Source organism: Tinamus guttatus, unplaced genomic scaffold (assembly GCF_059628265.1).
Source record: "Tinamus guttatus ecotype Peru unplaced genomic scaffold, ASM5962826v1 Tinamus_guttatus_pri_ptg000043l, whole genome shotgun sequence".
Lineage (NCBI taxonomy): Eukaryota > Metazoa > Chordata > Aves > Tinamiformes > Tinamidae > Tinamus > Tinamus guttatus.
The window spans coordinates 603010-621914 of record NW_028288577.1 but is presented as its reverse complement, the minus strand read 5'-3'; the positions used below and the strand labels follow the sequence as shown (position 1 = coordinate 621914).

General features: G+C 44.1%; 1 protein-coding gene across 1 annotated transcript; it reads left to right on the top strand.

Annotated features, from left to right (window-relative positions):
• Positions 1–511: 511 nt before the first annotated feature.
• On the top strand, positions 512–18025 carry TADA2A (transcriptional adaptor 2A). Its single transcript, XM_088535782.1, has 15 exons — positions 512–584; positions 1464–1570; positions 2096–2155; positions 2474–2565; positions 3337–3494; positions 4595–4683; positions 5387–5459; positions 8283–8346; positions 9679–9722; positions 10485–10595; positions 11857–11928; positions 12555–12687; positions 13380–13423; positions 15762–15835; positions 17715–18025. The coding sequence occupies exons 1-15, from the start codon at positions 560–562 to the stop codon at positions 17898–17900; spliced, it is 1332 nt and encodes a 443-aa protein (XP_088391908.1). The 5' UTR covers positions 512–559; the 3' UTR covers positions 17901–18025.
• The last annotated feature ends 880 nt before the right edge of the window (positions 18026–18905 follow it).

The window sequence follows — 18905 nt, the reverse complement described above, 5'->3', positions numbered from 1 at the left end:
ACTGCCGTTCGGGGGTGGACTATTTTGCTATTTCTTGGTACCACCAGTTTCCATGAAACAGTTGATGTGTCCTTTATGCAATTAAGGGCCCTTGGATGATGGGTTACGAGGCAAAATCCGTCGCGTACAAACACACAGCCCCAGGCTGGGCTGTGCGCCTGCAGCGTGAACACGTCGCAGCTCTGCCGAGCCACGCGCCAAGCTTGCAGCAGTCAGTGTCCTTAACCGAGCACGTTCCCCCTAAGTTACATCCCCCTCTCTGCATGTGATGAATCTTATCATCTGTGTTTGATTTTTGCTCTCACCTGCAGAAAACAGACGTGCAGGAGCATAAAACAGCCCCTCTTACCATGCCTGTTGGCAGCCCCTTCCTCGGCATGCCCTGAGAGGACCACATCCATCGGGACTGTGCGCAAGATTCCTTTCCTTCAGGTGGAAAACGCCCTGCAAGTGGAAAGCCGAGCACGCTGGCTCGCGTGAGGCTTGTGCTACAGGCTTTGACAGCAGGAATTTACAGCTTTTATAGCTCAGAGCAGCAGGAACACCGCTGAGGGGAGGAATGGAGCGGCTGGCCTCCTTCAGCAGTAAGTTCCCAAAGCCAGGATTTGGAAAGGACTTGCCCTTTTTTAAAGGTGTCAGGAGTTGGCTGGCGGAGGGTGACAGAAAAGTAGTGATATGTGGTCCATAGGGTCACCTCTTTGATGAAATTCTCAAAGCACAGTATATGATTTATTTGGTGGGATTTGGAGTCTTTTTTTCCTGTCTATTTGTTATAGTCGGACTTTTTTATGGGAAGAAAGAGTTATGGCTCATATTACTTGTCAGCCTGTTTCATTTGACTACTCTGCAGTGAACAAAATAAGAAAAACTTGTAAAGCAGTGTTTCATTCCTTGTTCAGCAATTTGAGCAGAGCCTGAGGTTTGGATGGGTTTCAGAGCAGTACAGCCCGGGCCTCCGCAACCACAGCAGGAAGCTTTTCAGGTCAGACCTGAGGCAGATGGATGAGAAACTAGAGATGTCCTTGCAGGATCCTCCGTAAGCTCCCCGGGACTTGTCTTCAGTGCAAAACATGACCACAGGCATGGGATCAAATCATGCGCCTTGCACAGCTCCTTGCATCACTGCAGAGAAATAGCAGTAGGCTGCTACAGAGAGGGCTTTGCTTTGACTTCCTTACACAATATTAGGCTAATGAGCCCTTGGTGTTTTAGGTCTAGTAGAGAAATGCCAGCATCTTGCTGGGGTGGAACTAGATGATCTCCAAAGATTCTGTGATCTTTCTAGCAGCTTTAGTTAAGCAAGGAATTTTCAACAGATATTTGGAGAAGCTCTGGTAGAAAAGAGGTTGTATTCAGGTGACTTCATTTTAAGTTATTAAAATTATAGGCTGCAAGTGCATTTGAATGATTGCAAGAACAGTGTCACATCTGTGTCGCATGACATTTACCCGTTGGCTTCACAGATGACCCTTTCGATAAGCCGCCGTGCCGAGGCTGCTCCTCTTACCTCACCGAGCCCTACGTCAAGTGTGCCGAGTGTGGGCCTCCTCCCTTCCTCCTGTGTTTGCAGGTGAGTGCAAGGATAAAAGTGCACACATTCATTTCTTTGAGAAAGCCATCAAAGGCCTGTCTGATGCCAGGCTGCTATGTAAACACATTAATAACTGGTCTCTGTAAACTTGTATCAAAGCACATATTTGCTCAGGGACAGGGAAATGACAAAGAAAGTGTTGGAGCCTGAAGGATTTAACTTGAGCAGCTGAAGGAGAGAGGTCTTTGAAAAGGCAGCCAGAGCTACCCGAAGACACGCAGTCCGCCTGGCTGTGTGAGGGAGCATGCTGCTGCACGTCTAGAGACTATCATTTCTGTCATTTCTTCTGAAAAAACCACAAGAAACATCCTCTCCAGCCATTGGAAAACATACCACTAAGCTTCTTTCACCTGCCTAAGAGTGTGTAGGTTCACAGTTATGTGCTGGTGCAAATAATCAATAAGATATGAACTACAAACACAGATTAACACACTTTAACACAGATTTTTTTACCTTCCTATAACATGAAATCAAATAGCATAATGCCAGTCTCTTGTTTTACAGTGTTTCACACGAGGATTTGAATATAAGAAACATCAGAGTGACCATACTTATGAAATAATGGTAAATATTCTTTTTAGACTACATTTACTCTTATCTTGGTCTTCTATAACTTTTACAGGAGTTAGACCCTTTTCTGCTTACATTAAAAAGTTCAAATGGTACAGTACTTTGTACTGTGAATGATACTATTTTGTACTGTAATTGATGACCCAGTGACCTAAATAATTCAACAATTATTTGAGCAGATTTGCTGGGACACAGCAGGAGATTTTAAAATGACATGTCTTGCTGTTTGGAATATAGAACTACCTTGCTCTTCGAGTGGTGGTTTTTAACAGAGGATCACAAAAGTTAGATTTGTTTTTTTTTCTTCCGTAGACTTCAGATTTCCCTGTCTTGGATCCTAACTGGACAGCTCAAGAGGAAATGGCTCTCCTCGAAGCTGTGATGGACTGTGGATTTGGGAACTGGTGAGAATTTAATGCTTTAGCCGGTTTCAGTGAAATGATGGGAAATTTCATTTACTCTTGGATACTTTGGTGCACAGCAGAGTCTGTGACTTGTCATGGGTAAGACACTAACTGGGCAGTTAAAGCAGATTTTGTTCTCAATGCTGCTATTAGAAATACAAAGAGGTTGTTAAAGGCCTCATCCTGTGAGATGATAAGCACCTCCCACGAGGAAAAACAGCTCCCTCAAATTACATCAAAGTCACTAGATTCCGAAGAAACTCAACTATTGCTCGGGATTTGCTGTGCATCATTTTACTCCTACGTGAAAAATCAACTGCCAAGCTTCTCATTTTGGGTAGTTTTGGTTTGATTACAGTCAGCTGACAAAGTACTGTCTTTTTTTTTGTGCTTCGGGTTTCTCTGTCATGTAAAGAATAAAGCATTGAAGATACATAATACTTTTATATTATTTTTTGATTTGGTAATACCTATGGTCACTACAGAATTTAACTACATTTATAAATAGAGCAGATCTGTAGTCTCGAGGTCTCTCTGCACCTCTGTGAAAAGATTGATGTATTGAAAATTCAGAGCTCCAATCTTTACTACAACAGAGCTGTGGGTTCTTGTGTGTACGCTGTGGGTGTAATTAAGGTGTAATTAAGGCTATCACAAATTTATTCTCCATGTGCAACGCGTTTAGTCTACTGTCCAAAATTATCCTCTTTCCACTAAAGAGAAGAGAAAATGCATAACATTTCTGTGTTCTGCATGTTAACCTCCCTTCAGGCAGGATGTAGCCAATCAGATGTGCACCAAATCCAAGGAGGAGTGTGAGAAGCACTACATGAAACACTTCATCAACAACCCCCTGTTTGCATCTACGTTACTGAACCTGAAGCAGGCAGAGGAGGCGCAGCACAACGAAACAGCCATTCCGTTCCACCGTGAGTACCCCGGCCTGCCAAGGAGCCTCCTGCCAGGCGCCCTGCGCTCCCGGAACGGGAGTGAGCAGCCTCTGCAGAAGGGTGTCCAGCACACACGTAGGTTGCTTTTATTCCCAGAAAGGGAGCTTGTTCTGATGGCTAACTTAAACAATGTTAGGGTTTTCTGTACACTGTACTAAATGTATTGTACTAAATGTATTGATGTATCAAATACTGGCGACAAAACCCCATCTTTAAACTGTCCTGACTTCACTACTCTCTTCTAAATGCATTTTAAAAATACATGTTAAATTTCAGCAATTTACCTATTTTTCAGTTTTCCTTAAATTTAACGTCTGTAGAATGGCCACCAGTCTAGCAGCTTTCCATTTATAAAGCTCACAGAAATGGCTGAATAAAAAGACTACCATAGTATCTCAAGGTTTAAATTTCATGATAAAGTGTTTAGAGCTAAAGCAGTAGGAACTGGACAATTTTGGTTCTATCCCTAGCTGTCATTGATTTTTTTTTATGTGACCTGGGGCAAGACAAATTCTCTATGCCTTTGCTTACTTTATCTGTAACACGGGGCTTATAAAGCTTACCTCCTTCACAAGTGTGTGGTGAGTCTTGGTCCATTATTGTCGGCAAAGCACCAGGATCCTCAGTTGGGAAGTGCTGTAAAAAAGGAGAGTTCTGTAGCTTTAATTGCAGCTCTTTGTAAACGACCCCCAGGAGATGGCAGCTTTAACACCACTATTGCTATTAAGTAAAGGAACTTTCACACTGAGACTGATGTGCAGAGGTTTACTGAGGGGATGCTGAGCTCTGAAATATAGAATTTACATTTTATAGCCTATTTATTACCTCGAATTTTTGAGTTTGACTTTTGAGAATACTCTGAACACCTCAGACTAGTGCATTTTTCTCCTCTCGAACTTGGTCTTTTTCTGACTATAACCCTGCGTAACAGCCCAATCAGGCTGTTTTTCTTAGACTAATTATTCCCTCTTTTTCCAGCATAAGAAATACCTATTTATAGAATTGTGTTCTCTTTCTGAATTTAAAAAAAAAAAAGACCCTAAGCCCTACACAACTACTAAAAGCTTTTATTTTTTCAGCGGCTGATGACCCTCCACGGCCTACTTTCGATTCCTTGCTGTCCAGGGATATGGCTGGGTATATGCCAGCAAGAGCTGACTTTGTTGAGGTAAGATTCTCTCTTCTTGCCTTATTTATATCTGTGTGTTTGAAATCGCCAAACACGCGCTTGCCTTCCTCTGCCTACAAGCCCTCATTATTCTCCGTGTAATGATTATTAAATGAGAAGGCAGCCAGGACAGAGTGGTGAATGCAGGGATTTAATGACAGAGGTGGCGCTCGAGGCCTGCAAAGCGGCCGCTCGCCCGCGGGCCGGGCCGGCTCCTACGTGAGCGCGCTGGGCATTGTGAACTGGGTGCTCAGTAAAGGGGTCAGCTTCACTTTGCTGCTAGTTCATCTGCCTTTGGGAAGCACAGAGGAGCCCGCTCCAAAGATGCCTTGAAAGGCCCTCATTGTTTCAGCTGTCTTTAGCTGTGGGCCTGTAGCCCAAAGTCCCATTTGCAGAGCAGTCTCCTACACACGCAGTGATGAATTCAGCCATAGATGCTTCTGTTTTGTATTTTTGAGCAGAATATTCACTGCAGCCTGAGAGTAATGGAGATTGCCTGATTAATTCTCATTATTTCACCATAGCGTGTTGTGCCTGTTACAGCCAGCACAGGGCAGATTATGCACTCCCTACCTAAAGCTCCCCTGTGATGCTTTGTACAACTATTTACGAGTAGATATTTGTTTTCAGTACTTCTGTGCCTACCAAAATATCAATTTTTCTAATGCCAGTTAGTGACAATTTATTAATCACTTCTGAACAGGAGTTTGATAATTATGCCGAATGGGATTTGAGAGATATTGATTTTGTAGAAGATGATTCTGATATTCTGCATGGTAAGTCCTATCTTTCCATATATTGTTTGAAAACAATGTTTCAGAGATCCTCCATAGTATCTTTTTTTTTTTCCTCTACATGTTGTTGTTATTGCTTTTTGGTGGACTTACATATTTAATTATCACAATTCTGTGTGCTGGGACTTAAACACTTTCAGATCTCTTTTTAAAAGCTCTTATTCAACAGACATACAGGTGGTATTTATATACATAATAATGCATTTCACTCACTACTGAAACAAAGACAGTTACAAAGTAGCACATGGTGCAAACTAAAGGCTTTCATTAGTTGGCATCTCTTTAGAAAAGACGCAAATTATGCTTATGCAATATAAACTGTGGAAGAAGTTTAACTAGGTAGAAGTTATGCAAGCTAGAAATTTATCTGGAAACAGGTACCAAAATACATCAGTATTTCATTACAGAGATCTAGTTTTACTTTCCATTTTTTGTAAGCTACTCATCCTAGACCTTGAGAACAAACTGACTAGAATAATCTCTCTGCTCTCTACTTTCAATTCACAAGTCCAAATCAGTGTGCAGTGCATGGACTGCATGCAACAGAGCAAAATTTGATGCTGTCGTTGCGACAAAAGTTCCCCTTCTTCCTCTTCCCTCTCCTCTAGGCTGCTTTGTTTTTCTTAAAATTTTTAAAAATCATCTTATAGAGGATCTGAATCTAAACTTCTTGACTCCGTCTCGTAATATCATTGCATCCTCCATATTTCTGTTTTGCCACTCTAAACAATTCTCAGTATTCCCACAAAAAAGAATGCAATTTAATACGGGGTGAAAAGACTCCCAGGCAGCCGTGTCTGAGAGGGGCAGAGACCTGGTCCTGCTGACTCATCCAGCTCCTCCCACCACCCAGGAGGTCACAAGCGTTTTCAATCACTTCTTCATATTAGTGAGATGGTGGGAATTGTTTGAAATACCTCATATTTCAGTTCACTGATTGATTTGCTAACTCAGCACTTGCAACATGGTAAGTGCATGCAAAAAATATATTGCAGTTAAACAAAAATATAATCAGACTGAGCGAAACAATGGTTACAAATCTAATTCAGTCTAGAGTGTTCAAATATTTCACGAATTACATGTTTTTATTTGACTGAATTAAAACATCAGTAATCTGTCTTTCACCAGGGTTTTATCCCCTTTTCCTCTCATGTAAGCAATTCTTCCCTCTAACATTAGAAAACAATTTCTAAAACTACAGGTTTTAAAGCTATTGGAAACAAACTGCAACTCCGGCTGTGCAGGAGTAAAATTTCATTTTATGAGATACAAGAAAGTGAATATCTGCCTAAATACTACATAATCTCTTTGTTTTTGGTGGAAGGTCCTGACATTCTCTGACAGCAGATACTCTGTTTACTCAGGGTCCTGCATTCCTCTAGGAAGGGTGAATTTGCCAGCCAGGGTGCACACTGGATATACAGCCTGTTTGCTTTGATTAATTTCCATACCTCCCATTATTTGGGCATTGCAGGCCAAACAGAGGTTAGTTAGCCTGAAACAAAGGTCTCACTCATTAGTGTTCAGAAGGTTTTTGCAGACCAAGTGAGGCTGAAGAGAAATGAAAAGCAAAGGAAGTGTTTTGGATATGCTGTTAAGAAACAAAGATATTTTCATGTTTTGGAATGGAGAAAGGGGCCTTGACTTTCTGCCTATCACTGGAGCCTTCAAAGCAACTCTGACCATCTCAAAGAACCTTATCATTTCCCAAAACGGACGCTGACGTGATGTCAGCTAGGATTATCAGCTTAAGTTAACTGTCAGCTTAAGTTAACAGTACCAACAGCTGCCTCTGTGATACAAGGGGAAAAGCACAGGCAAATAATTTCATTCTTACAGCATCCCTTTTCTCATTTCACTGCAGTATGTAACTGCATAGTACTCCGAGTTGTTCATGCATTCCAGATCTTGTAATCAGTTGTTTCTGTCTGAATGTGTCAATTAAAAACAAAACCCCTGCAAAAATACATTCAGCTGCAAATACTACTTTTTCCTCTACACAGAAGCTGTATTTTTTCCTTCATTTGTTCTCACAAATGTTCTTTCCCCTCCCCAGTCAACTGTAATTTCTTTCAGAGTGTTTCACATTCAAGTGAAACCATCAAAATGCAGTGTTATAGGTGCACAATTGCTTGTGATATTTATAGAGGTTCTCTGATGCAATTTCTGCATCTAGTCATTAAGCTCTGCCTACACAAACCCCAGAAAATAACATGTTAGCTTAGCTTGCAGCAGGTTTAAAAATACAAAAGACTTTCCATAAATTGGCAGTTATTCCAAAACTTGGAAAGATATTTCATTCATGTTTAACTTGTTACATTTCCCATTTTCTTGTCCCCACATTTAAGCAAGAAAGAGAATATGCTATCTGTGCTTGTTCTTAAATTAGAAAACACAAATAAGTATCAAAATACATACTAGTTTTTCAACATCCTGTGTTTGGAAGGAACTTGCAGAACACTGTGCTCTCTCCTGTTTGTATACATAATCTTTTGCGCCTAGGATAACATAGCAAACTTGTTTTATATAAATTGAAGATTATATATAGGATCAGTAAGTTTTCAGGATCTACCCAGATTCATATTTACAGACAATAACGTATTTAAGAGGAGTGAGTGGAGGAAGCTTCTGCAAATAGCATGTGTAGTCTGCAAAGGGTTAGCCCATAGTGGGCTTGTGTCCCTGTAAAATTGGCATGGGATTTTTAACAAGCAGCATGAAGCTGTTTCAGCTTAAAGACCTGAAAATAAGCCTACTCCAGAGATTGCTTATGTAACATGTGATCTTTGTTTCCATATTTTGCAGCTCTGAAGATTGCGGTTGTAGATATCTATCATTCCCGGCTAAAGGAAAGACAGAGAAGAAAAAAGTGGGTTTTAAAGCACTAACTGCCTGCCTTTGCTTCCTAACCATATTACGTGCCCTGAAGCTCTCTTTGCAGCAGATAGAACTGGTTTGCTCTAGCTGCCTTCCTTAAGGGTCTCTCACAGGAGAATTTCTGAGAGATTTGCATGACAGACTTCATCTTGGATGTGCAATTCTCCTTTGCACAGACCAAAATCAACCACCTGGCTTTGTCAGTGACAGCAGACCAGAAAAGACAAAAAAAATGCCAAAATGCTAGACCCCCCCGCTTTCTCCACAGAAATAATTTCATCTCTGTATTTGGTTCTTAGTAGTCCATAAGATAGTTTTTCAGAATGTATAATGATGATAACTCTATTGCCTGTGTAAGTCTGAATAATTTATTCAGTTAATCTGACAACTTTTTAGAATGACTCAATCTATTCATTAAATTCAATTTTATTATAACTTTCAAATACTTTGTTCAGTATTTAAAATTATTTCTTGCTGTATTACTGCCTGCTGGAAGAATGATCATTTGGAGAAAGACTCTTCCATTCTTTCTCCTCATTATAGAACACAGTTCTGCTGAAGAACAGTTCAGAATTGCTATCTATTGGGCTGGATCCTCATAATTCATAAATTAAAAAAAAATTATGAGGTATAATTGCTGTCATGATACAGCATGTCTTTCTAAAGGAAGGTGCCATAAGGCACAGTTGCATAAATCAAATTGGTGTCCATTTTTGTGAGGTTTCTACAGCAAAACTGGACACACATCAGAAAAAAGGACGACACACATAAATGTGTGTGTCACTGTCACAAAATCTCTCTGCATGGGACAGGGATGTTCTTTTATACATATTAAAGAAATTATAATGGATTTCATGGAGCAAAGTCCAGCTTGTCCTTGACAAGCCTAACTTTGCAGTATCTCTTATCATTTCTGAAAGCTGGGTATTTATCATATTGCCACGTAGCAGTGAACACATGACATTTGCAGAAACCTGTGACAAGTGTATTTGTCATGCACTTGTAAATACCCTAGCTGCCTTTTTACCCTGCTCATTTCCCTGACACTGACATGAACATTTCAGACTTACCAGTTACCCAAATCATTTTCCTCTGCTTAAAATTCAAGCGGTCATGGAAAAGTTCCTTCAAGCTGCTCCCAAAATTGACACCCATTAAAGCCTTGCTGCATCACATTTCACAGCTAGACAGTTCAAGGGTTATAAAAACTTCATACATCTGATGGTCTAAATCAAGGTTTCCTTTGACACTTATGTATTTATGCAGTAGAACATGCTTTATGCAGTAATTAATGCTTTTCATTAGTACTTTTTTTTTGTTACAGAATTATAAGAGATCATGGCCTAATCAACCTCAGAAAATTCCAGAGTGAGTATCAAATGTAACTACTTGCTTTAAAGTGGCCTTGACTCAGACTTCAGAGGCAAGACTTTGAATATTCACAGTGTGGCTTGTTCATCCTGGACCACATTCAGGCGGCCTGAATTCCACCAGATTTCCTGCCCTGCTGTTCCTAGTTGGCTGCATGTAACAGCACCCAACTCAGTGTATCACCACTGCTCTGCACTGCCCTTGAGAAGCATTTAGCATCTGCACTTGAGGGGTAAAGATGAAATCAAAGGCTTTTGTTTGCATCTTGCTATATCGAAAAAAACCACCAAATAACATTTAATCACCTTTTCTGCCTTTAGAATTGCAAGGGCAATATAATTTTGTTGCTTTTTACTCCTGCGTTTGTGTTGTGCCCCCCAAATAGCCAGGCAGTATGCCAGACCTGGGTCTTAGGCCAGACCTGAGTCTTAGGCCAGATCGTAGAGGCTGGTGGTCAGTTCAGGATCCTTTCAACTACTTACTGTTAGAATTTATTTTCTCCCCATAGCAGGATTCATGTAAAGTACAAATAGTTAACTCACGCCTTTTTGTGGGTTATTTGTTGTTTCGTTGTAGCAGTTGAAAGCAATTTTCAGGAAATTTGGCAGCATTCCAGCAATTTCTTGGGACCTCAGTACAGTCCAGCTTCACAATTTGAGCTCCTGGATATTGCTTTTACCACTATGTGGGAAAAGACCATTCAGCTGTGGTGGGACTGAACGCTGCTGACAGGGTGTCACTTTCTCCCTCTGACTGTAGTTCTGGAAAGACGGTACCCAAAGGAGGTTCAAGACCTTTATGAGACAATGCGACGATTTGCACGGATTCTTGGACCAGTGGAGCACGATAAATTCATCGAAAGCCACGCACGTAGGTATTTTAAAGATTTAAGCATGCATATTCTTCAGGAGGCTTATGGAGGTCTCTCCCCACGCTTCAGAAAAACAAGTGTGTTTCTGGTTGATACATTAAATGATCAGGAAGTGTTTTTTTTTTTCCACTGAGATGTGTCCGAGTTCTTTGACTTCTTGGCTGACCAAACGTTCTAGTCCTGTGTTGGAAGTAGTATTTTTCTCATCAAAAAAACATTATTTACTGGCGCTTTCTTTCATTGGAGGAAAACAAACCAAAACATAAACTTTACAATCTGTATTGAGAGCAAATTGGAAATTCTTTGAATGGTACGTGTTAAAGTAATATATGTATATGTAATTATACAGTACAGCTGTCATTACGTTTCCTACCTTAAAGGGAGAGGTCATTGTTCCATCACCAAATCATCAAGTCTTTATGCATAATCATAGCATGCATTTAGCCAAATGCCAGTACGAGTCATTACATCCTGCCTGGTTCTGTGACTTACCATGAAAATTATTCCTCATTAGCAAGAACAAAGCACTTAAACAATTGCGACCGTATTTTCAGTTGTGTGTTTTTTTTTTTTAAATACCAAGGGCATGATCCTGCAAAATCATGAGTGCAACATGTGAGTGTTACTCCTGAATCCTAATTTTGTTGTTGTTGCAATAGGAAAGTCCTTAAGTTAATGTGATAGTCAAATACACACGTTATGCTGAGCACTGTGAGTAAACAAACTTGAGCTGAGTGAACTTGCTTATTGTAAAACTAAGTAATGCCTGGAAGCCAGACAGTAAAAAACTATAGGCAGTAGAGATCTCTGAGCAAAAGAAGCATGGTATTTAACCTTAATGTATGGGTATTTAATCTTAATGTCATTATGAAACTGATTGCAGAAAAAATTGTCAGCAATGACAAATTTTGGAACATCCAGTTATGGAAAAGATAGCTCAAAGACAACATTAGATACTATAAGGAGCCTGCATGGATTAGGTTTTTGAACCTGTTAAAACACCTTCCAGAAATCCTACGTTATTAATATTACTTGTCTTGACCAGGATGAGGCAAAAGACCTGCCTAAGCATAAAGATGAAGTAGTTTTCCTGGGCGCACATGCTGGAAGCCCGCTGCAGCGTGCGCTCGGGGCGCTGAGCCGGTGCGGGGCTGTCCCGGGTGCTCCCTGGCCGAACGAGGCAGGCGCTCCCGGCCAGCACGGCCCGCTGACCCGCTCTGTTTTTTGGATTTCCCTTCCGCTTACCACGGGGAAAAACAGTGGAGTTTGAGCTGCGCAGGGAAATCAAGCGGCTGCAGGAGTACAGAGCAGCCGGAATCACCAACTTCTGCAGTAAGTACACGCTGCGTTACCCAGCCCTGTCCCGTCCAGCCAGCAAGGGAGGGTGACTGTAGCTTTGAGGATACATTAGAGACGTGTTTTTAAAGTGTTTCCTAACTCTAACTGAGCCAGGGTTTAGCAGTAATCCATAACTCAGTGGGGTGATTTAGAGCTAGGTTGAGCCATCAGCTTGGAGAATGTTTTGTCCACCAGAACTCTGCTTTAGTCACCACTCTGAAAAGGTCCAAGAGGAGGGAAAAAAATTTAAAAATACACGCACACACACATAAATATATGTAGTGGCACAGTGTTTTCTAGTGCTTTCTGTCTGGGCATTTTCACTAGTGATCAAGAAATGTAAAATCTGGACAGAGGAATAACATTTTTTTAAATGCCTCGTTCCATCCTGAAGTGGATCCCAAAGTCCACTGTTTGTTTTGGAGCTGAAGTTAATGGGGCAGGAGGAAAGAGGGTGGAATCTAATATCTTCTCACACCAAGAAGTTTTCATGAGGGAGAAAAGGCAGAGCCAGTGCTAGAGAAGAGTTTCTCTCTTATTTCCCAAAGCACAGAGGAAAAAACAAGCTAAAAGTCTTGACAAGAGGCCGCTGGTGACAGCGCGGTGTCTGTTCCCCATAGGTGCGAGGACGTACGACCACCTCAAGAAGACGCGAGCCGAGGAGCGCGTGAAGCGCACGATGCTCTCCGAAGTGCTGCAGTACATCCAGGACAGCAGCGCCTGCCAGCAGTGGCTCAGCCGACAAGCTGATATGTAGGGTCACAGCGAGGCTGTGCATCCTCTATACGTACACTTAGCCAGAGAGTGCCTCAAACACATGCCCTCCCTTAAGAACCAGCACATTCCCAGTTTATCCCAGCAAGAACATTCTGCAGGGCTCAGAGGAGCAAGCAGCAGATCAGCAGTTGTTGAATTTCCAACAAGGAAGTGATTAGTAGGGGCTCAAAAATCTTGGTTTTCCATATTTTATATTTCAAGAACTGAACTGCTGCTAATTAAGTCATTGAGGGAAGCAAGGTCTTTACGGGTGCTAATGAGAACACAGATGACACCTGAAATACTTCAGAGGGTTTTAGATGTAGCAGCATTATTAATGTATAGTCACCCTGCACAAGCCCTTTGAATTAAGGAAGAAACTGCAATGCAAAGGAAGTGCATCCTGTACACCGCACTGCCCGGGAAGGTGATCTGTAACTTCCCAATCAGTCTCCACTGGGCTTTTCATGCCCACCCACCCCTTAAAAAAAATTGAGACATGGTATTCAATCTCAGAAATGCTAAATTTTTAGAAATTGTGCTGACTTCAAAACAGGGCCTGGGCTATACAAGTTGAATTTAAATTTTTTAGAAGTTGGAGGGGAGAAAAAAAAAATAGTTTCAGGGCCAACTTATGCAGCTATTCTTACATAACATGCAGACAGTCTAAAATTTTCCTTTCTTTTCAGTGATTCCGGCCTGACTCCCACCGTGCCAGTTCCTTCCAATTCAGGTACGTGCGTTCCGCGGGTCGGAGGCACCTCGACGCGCTGCTTGCGGGCAGCTGCCCGGCAGCGCCCCTGCCCGAGTGCACGTGTCCATCCTCAAGCCACTGCACGAGCAGCGTTTCCTCAGTCTGTGCCTCATTCCACAGGCCATTGTGCTGAATTTCTGCATTTTTCTTGCTACAGGGGGAAAATCCTTCCTAAAGCTACATTAGCAAGGCAGGAAAGAAGAGTTTTAACACAAGAACAAAATATTTAAAAGATAAAGCTATTCCAAATTTTTAAAAGCAGCTGTATACCTGACAACACAGATTTGGGAGGGTAGAGCGCCAAAAAGAAACGAAGTTGCTTGAAAAGCATGCAGTGGTCACAGTATCATGCACTCGAGAGGTAGAGAATGAAATAGGTTGCCTGTGCAACTTCAGTTTTCCTACCTCATGAGTGTACCTGGAAGGTTTTTAATTCTGTGATCACAAGTTACTTTTTTCCCATCAAGAGGACCCCTATTCCAGTGCCCAGTATGGCAGATTCAGGAGTTAGTCAAGGCTGTTGTGCAGAATCCCATGCTCGTTTGTTCAGGTCACCACATGGCAAACAGTGCGTGAGACTAGGGGAGGGAAGGGAGGAAAGGAAAAAAAGAATATATATGAGGCTGTTAAATGTTGCTGGGGGAAACTGGATCCCAGCTGCCTCTTATCTAGTTTTATGTGGAGACTAATGCAAATCACCTGGACTGTACATCTCAGAGGTAGCCACTCACTGTGCACACCTCATTTCCCTGGAAACATGACAGGAGCCCTGGGAATTGGGGTTAAAATGCTGAGCAATTAGTCACTGCAGAAGTCAGCACGCACTCGGTTTTAAACATGTTTAGCGAGAGCTCAAATCTGGTGTTCTGAAGAGAACAGAGCACTGTGTCTCACTGTGAGCATTAGAGCAGATGCGATGGAGACAGCCTCCCCGCAGCTGAGCGCGAGGGAGGATAATGGAATTAGGTTCTTGTGGCCAGTCAGTGGCCAGGGAGAGCAGAGCACGAGTTGTGCTGCCTATGGAGCTTGGCTAACAGGCAGCCCTGGCGACCAGTATCACATGGTGAACAAAACCAAAACAAAACACCAAATTATTGCTAATTAAGTGAGCATTATCAATCCTGCATACTGAATAAGGCAGGGATACTGGGGAAAACCTGCCACATGCGTAGGTAATTAGAGGTTGTATCCTAAGGAGCGTATACGAGAGAGCAAATTAATGTTGCCTAACTTTAATTCTAGATCCCTTTTATTCTGACATCTTGACTTTGCAGCCTCAATGCGTTTTGTTTTGCGTAGTCGGTACGTGTCATTTCCTAGGAAAAGTCTGTCCTGTCTCGGCACAGCTCCGTCCCGAGATGTTTGTTCCAGGCTGCAGAACAGGGGAATGTGGCAGGAAGCAGCCTCCTCTGCTGCTTTTTCCTGAACTCAAATTTCCAGCCTGCCCATGCCCTAGTGCTGCGTTACCTCTCACAGACTCCAGCGTCTTCCTAGTCTGTCCGTCCTCCCTGTGATGGGGCTTCCCTTGCCCAGGCAGCTCCCATCTGGGGGAGCAGTTGGCACAGAGTCCCCCAGCAACCCTTAGCTCAGGGGCAACAGACCTTCTAAAATAGGAAGAAATACCCCTGGCTTTGTTCTAAACTCCAGAAGATAAAAAATGTTATTAAAAAATATCCTGCAAGCAGACAGGCCTCTCAAAGCTTCAGCTCCACTAGCTAGCGTTAAAGTTGCAAACAATAATGAAAGTGAGAACTCGCAGGCCAGCCCGGGATAGATATTTCTGCACTGTTTATCCTAGTGGGCAAAAACAAATCCACGGACCGCACTCGCTTTGCAATAACTGCACCGTATTAAAAGACATTTAAAGGAAACTGCTCCAGGAATGGGCAGGGAGATGGCCAGGGAAATTGGCAGTTAATCACCCCAATCACAGTCGCCGCGTTTTTACCCGGTCCCGGTTTCACACCCGCCACGCGGGGCACACCCAGGCGCGCGCTGAACCCGCTCACCCAGCCCCGGGGACCGGCCCGGCCGCAGGGTTGTTTGGCAGGAGTCTGTTACCACCGAGTCTCCCAGAAAGGCCATAAACTCCTCAACGACACGCGAGAGCTTTTGCAAGAAGTCACGGCGCTTAACCACACCAACTGTAAAGCCACCCCTTTTATCAAAGCAGTGCAGTTTTAAAGTTGAACCCTAAATAACTCTGTCCATAAATACCTGGATCATACTGGGTTGATACAAAGGTATTTTGCTGCTGAAGAAAAAGCCCCTTTGGAAGCACAGAGGTTTTGAGCGTTTTCCCTTCTCGTCCTCGCAGGCAGGCGGAGCGCCCCGCCGCTGAACCTCACCGGGCTCCCCGGGACGGAGAAACTCAACGAGAAGGAAAAGGAGGTGAGGGCAGGAAGGAGGGGATGACCTAGATATAAACTGTTTATCTTCACAGCACAGGGGTACTCACATCATCTGTTCTGGATGCTCTGAACATCATCTCAGTTTCAGGCCTGCGTTACTCTTTTCTGCTCAGATCTAATAATCGTTCACGTTTCCAGCTGGCTTCCTAGCTGCAGTCACTGCACTGCACACAGCCCTGCTGCAGCACATAGGCCTATTTAGCCAAGAAACTTGGAGAGAGCCACGTGTCATTACGGGCCATTACAATGTGTGGAGAACGACATCCTCTTCTGCCTTGAGAAACCAGGGGGAGCAGAGAGGGGTTTTTTCTTTTTTTAAATAAGCATCTGTTTTAAAAAATTGGGATTTTATTAAGGACTTCACTGGACACCACTGAAGCTTAATAATGTAGCTCTTTCTATGCAGACACCCACAGCCAATCCTCAACCAATGGTGTTTGTTTTTTCAATGAAACAGTACAATGAACCATGGAGCATGAACAGCAGCATATTCCTATTTGTTGTTTTGTCCTAATTCTGCTCTCTGCTGTAGATGCCAAGCTGCTCCTGCGCGTATGTGGCAGAGAGCAGAACTTGGCTATTCACGTGGCTCTTCACTAGCCTGGCCTGGGCCTTGCGGTCCCCCGGGGCACCCTGGTGCAGTTCCCAAGGCCGAGTGACACCCAGGGAGCATCAGCAGCCAGAGCAGGGAGCGGAGCAGCCTGCAGAGAGCAGGAGGAGCTGGGGCAGGGTCTGCACCACCCCGTGCACCTCTCCTTCCACGCCTGTGAAAGACTGCACAGGGAAGCTATTGAAATCAGTGGCTTTTTGTTGGTGTTTTTTTAATATTGAAGTCATAATGTGTCCTTAGATGGCGCACAAGGCAGGTTTCAGTACAGATTAAATGCCATGGGTGCATTTCGGGTTTCTTCCTCCCTGTGACTTGCATGAATTAACTGTGTTTCCCCTTCTGGGGACAGCAGCACTGAATCAGAGCACAGGGAACCTGGTATTTGTGGGTCCATTCAGCATATAAATAATTGTGACTAGGGCATGAGTGTGTTCGCAAACGCGATTTCCTTGGCTGCAGCATCCAGAGGAGCTCAGGCTGTCACAGCTATTTCCTATCAATAAGGAACAATCATTAAGTGTTTCCTTATTAAAAGGAGGAGACAGCCAGGATCTCCTGGGAGCAACACAGCGCACCACCTGGCAGAAAGCTGCTGTTCACAAGGGGAAGGGGAGCACTGCAACCTGCAGCAGAACACAGGGGCTTTGGGAAGCAAACCCGAACCCTGCAGCCGTGATCCGGTGGTGCCTTTTCACCAAGTTCATCACTTCCAAACACAGGCCCTTCCACACAGAGTTTCCATGCTAGCCTTCCAGAGGGAGCGCGCGCCGTGTACGGGGCTGCTTTTGTACAAGGGTAATCAAGACCTGGTCCATGGGGGATTAACACACAGATGCCCTCCCTGGCTCTCGTTCAGTGTGCCGAATTGCTGGACACAGGTCCTGCGGTGAACCCGGCACGCGAGCTTGCCCGGCTCCATGAGGAACTAGACCCAGCTCCGTAAGGAATGAGGCCCGGCTCCGCTCCGCGCGCCGCCAGCTCGCTCCAGCCTCGGTTATTTTTAGTGAGGAACGTTTCTGAATACAGAAAGCTCCTCCTCTCCCTACCTGTGGCTTGGAGCAGCTCAGAATGCAATTACCAAGTCCTTCCACATACAGTAAAAAGTGTGTGCGTATATACATACACACACACACACAATAAAAATGCATTTTCAGAAGAATATTCTCACCATTGCTCCCCCACCGGGACGCACAAAATGAGAGCGCGTGACAAGCGTTACTGTTTATTAACTTCACCTTTTGTCTTGCAGCTCTGTCAGATGGTGAGATTGGTCCCTGGAGCCTATTTAGAGTATAAAGCTGCTCTGGTGAACGAGTGCAACAAACAAGGAGGCCTGAGACTGGCGCAGGCTCGAGCGCTCATTAAGATCGACGTGAACAAAACGCGGAAAATCTATGACTTCCTGATCAGGGAAGGGTACATCACGAAAGCATGAGGCCGGCGCAAGCGCCCTGGACGGAGCAGACACACATGGAGAAGCTTTGAAGTCACTTTGACAGTGCTGAAAGATTTTAACAGTGTTGAATCAAGGATGCTTCCTGCTGGTTAAAATCTTTTGGGGCTTTTAAAAAAAAAATAAGAAAAAGTAGGGAGCTTTGTTGAATTGTACAAATACTGACATTTCTTTGTCTGGTTTCTTTCCACTGTGCTGTTTAACAGCGCTGTTGTCAGAATTGCACTGCCGTGAGCAGGAGGAACCGTATGCCTTGTAAGCCCATCTCAAACGTGCCCGGGCACCCATTTCCAACGCCTCCTGCAAGCAGAGGTGCTCCCATCCCGAGAGCCCTGCAGAGCACGGGCAGGAGAGCAGCGCGATGCGGCGGCGAGGGAAGGGCGAGGGAACGCGGTCCCTGCCCAAACCAGCATCAGCTTCCAGAGGAGACAGCGTGTGCCGGGGGCTATAAAAACAGAACTTGCAATTGTCCAATCTTTTTAACTTAACTGTGATACCGGATGGGGAAGGACATTGCAGGGGAGCTCCTCAACGGGTGTAACTTTTGTGTGATTTTAGCACCTATCACAGTGTGAGAGCACGGTCCAAGCCCACAGGCTTCCCTGCCCCATGCAGGGGACAAGGTGCTCACGGCTGCTCTGGAGGCCCAGACGCAGCCACTGGAGCAGCCTGTGGAACACAAGGGAGCAGCAGCCGGTGCCCAGGCTTTGCTCGCACAGGAGAGGAGCGGAGGCAGCCGCAGCCCCCGGCTCTGCCCGCGGCCCCTCCGTGCGCGGAGGCTCCTTGCGGCTCGACGCGTTGCTGGAGCATTCCCGGCTGACCAAGAAAGCAGCGATAAGAGGCAACAAGTCACTGCAGCCAACACCCAGCCGCGCCAGATAGAGCATTCCAACACTCCAGGTTGTATTTGGAAATAAAAGCTGGGTGAAGCCCGCTCTTCCCAGAGGCGGCTCCGCACGGTTTACTAGACAGCGGCCGCGTTATCGG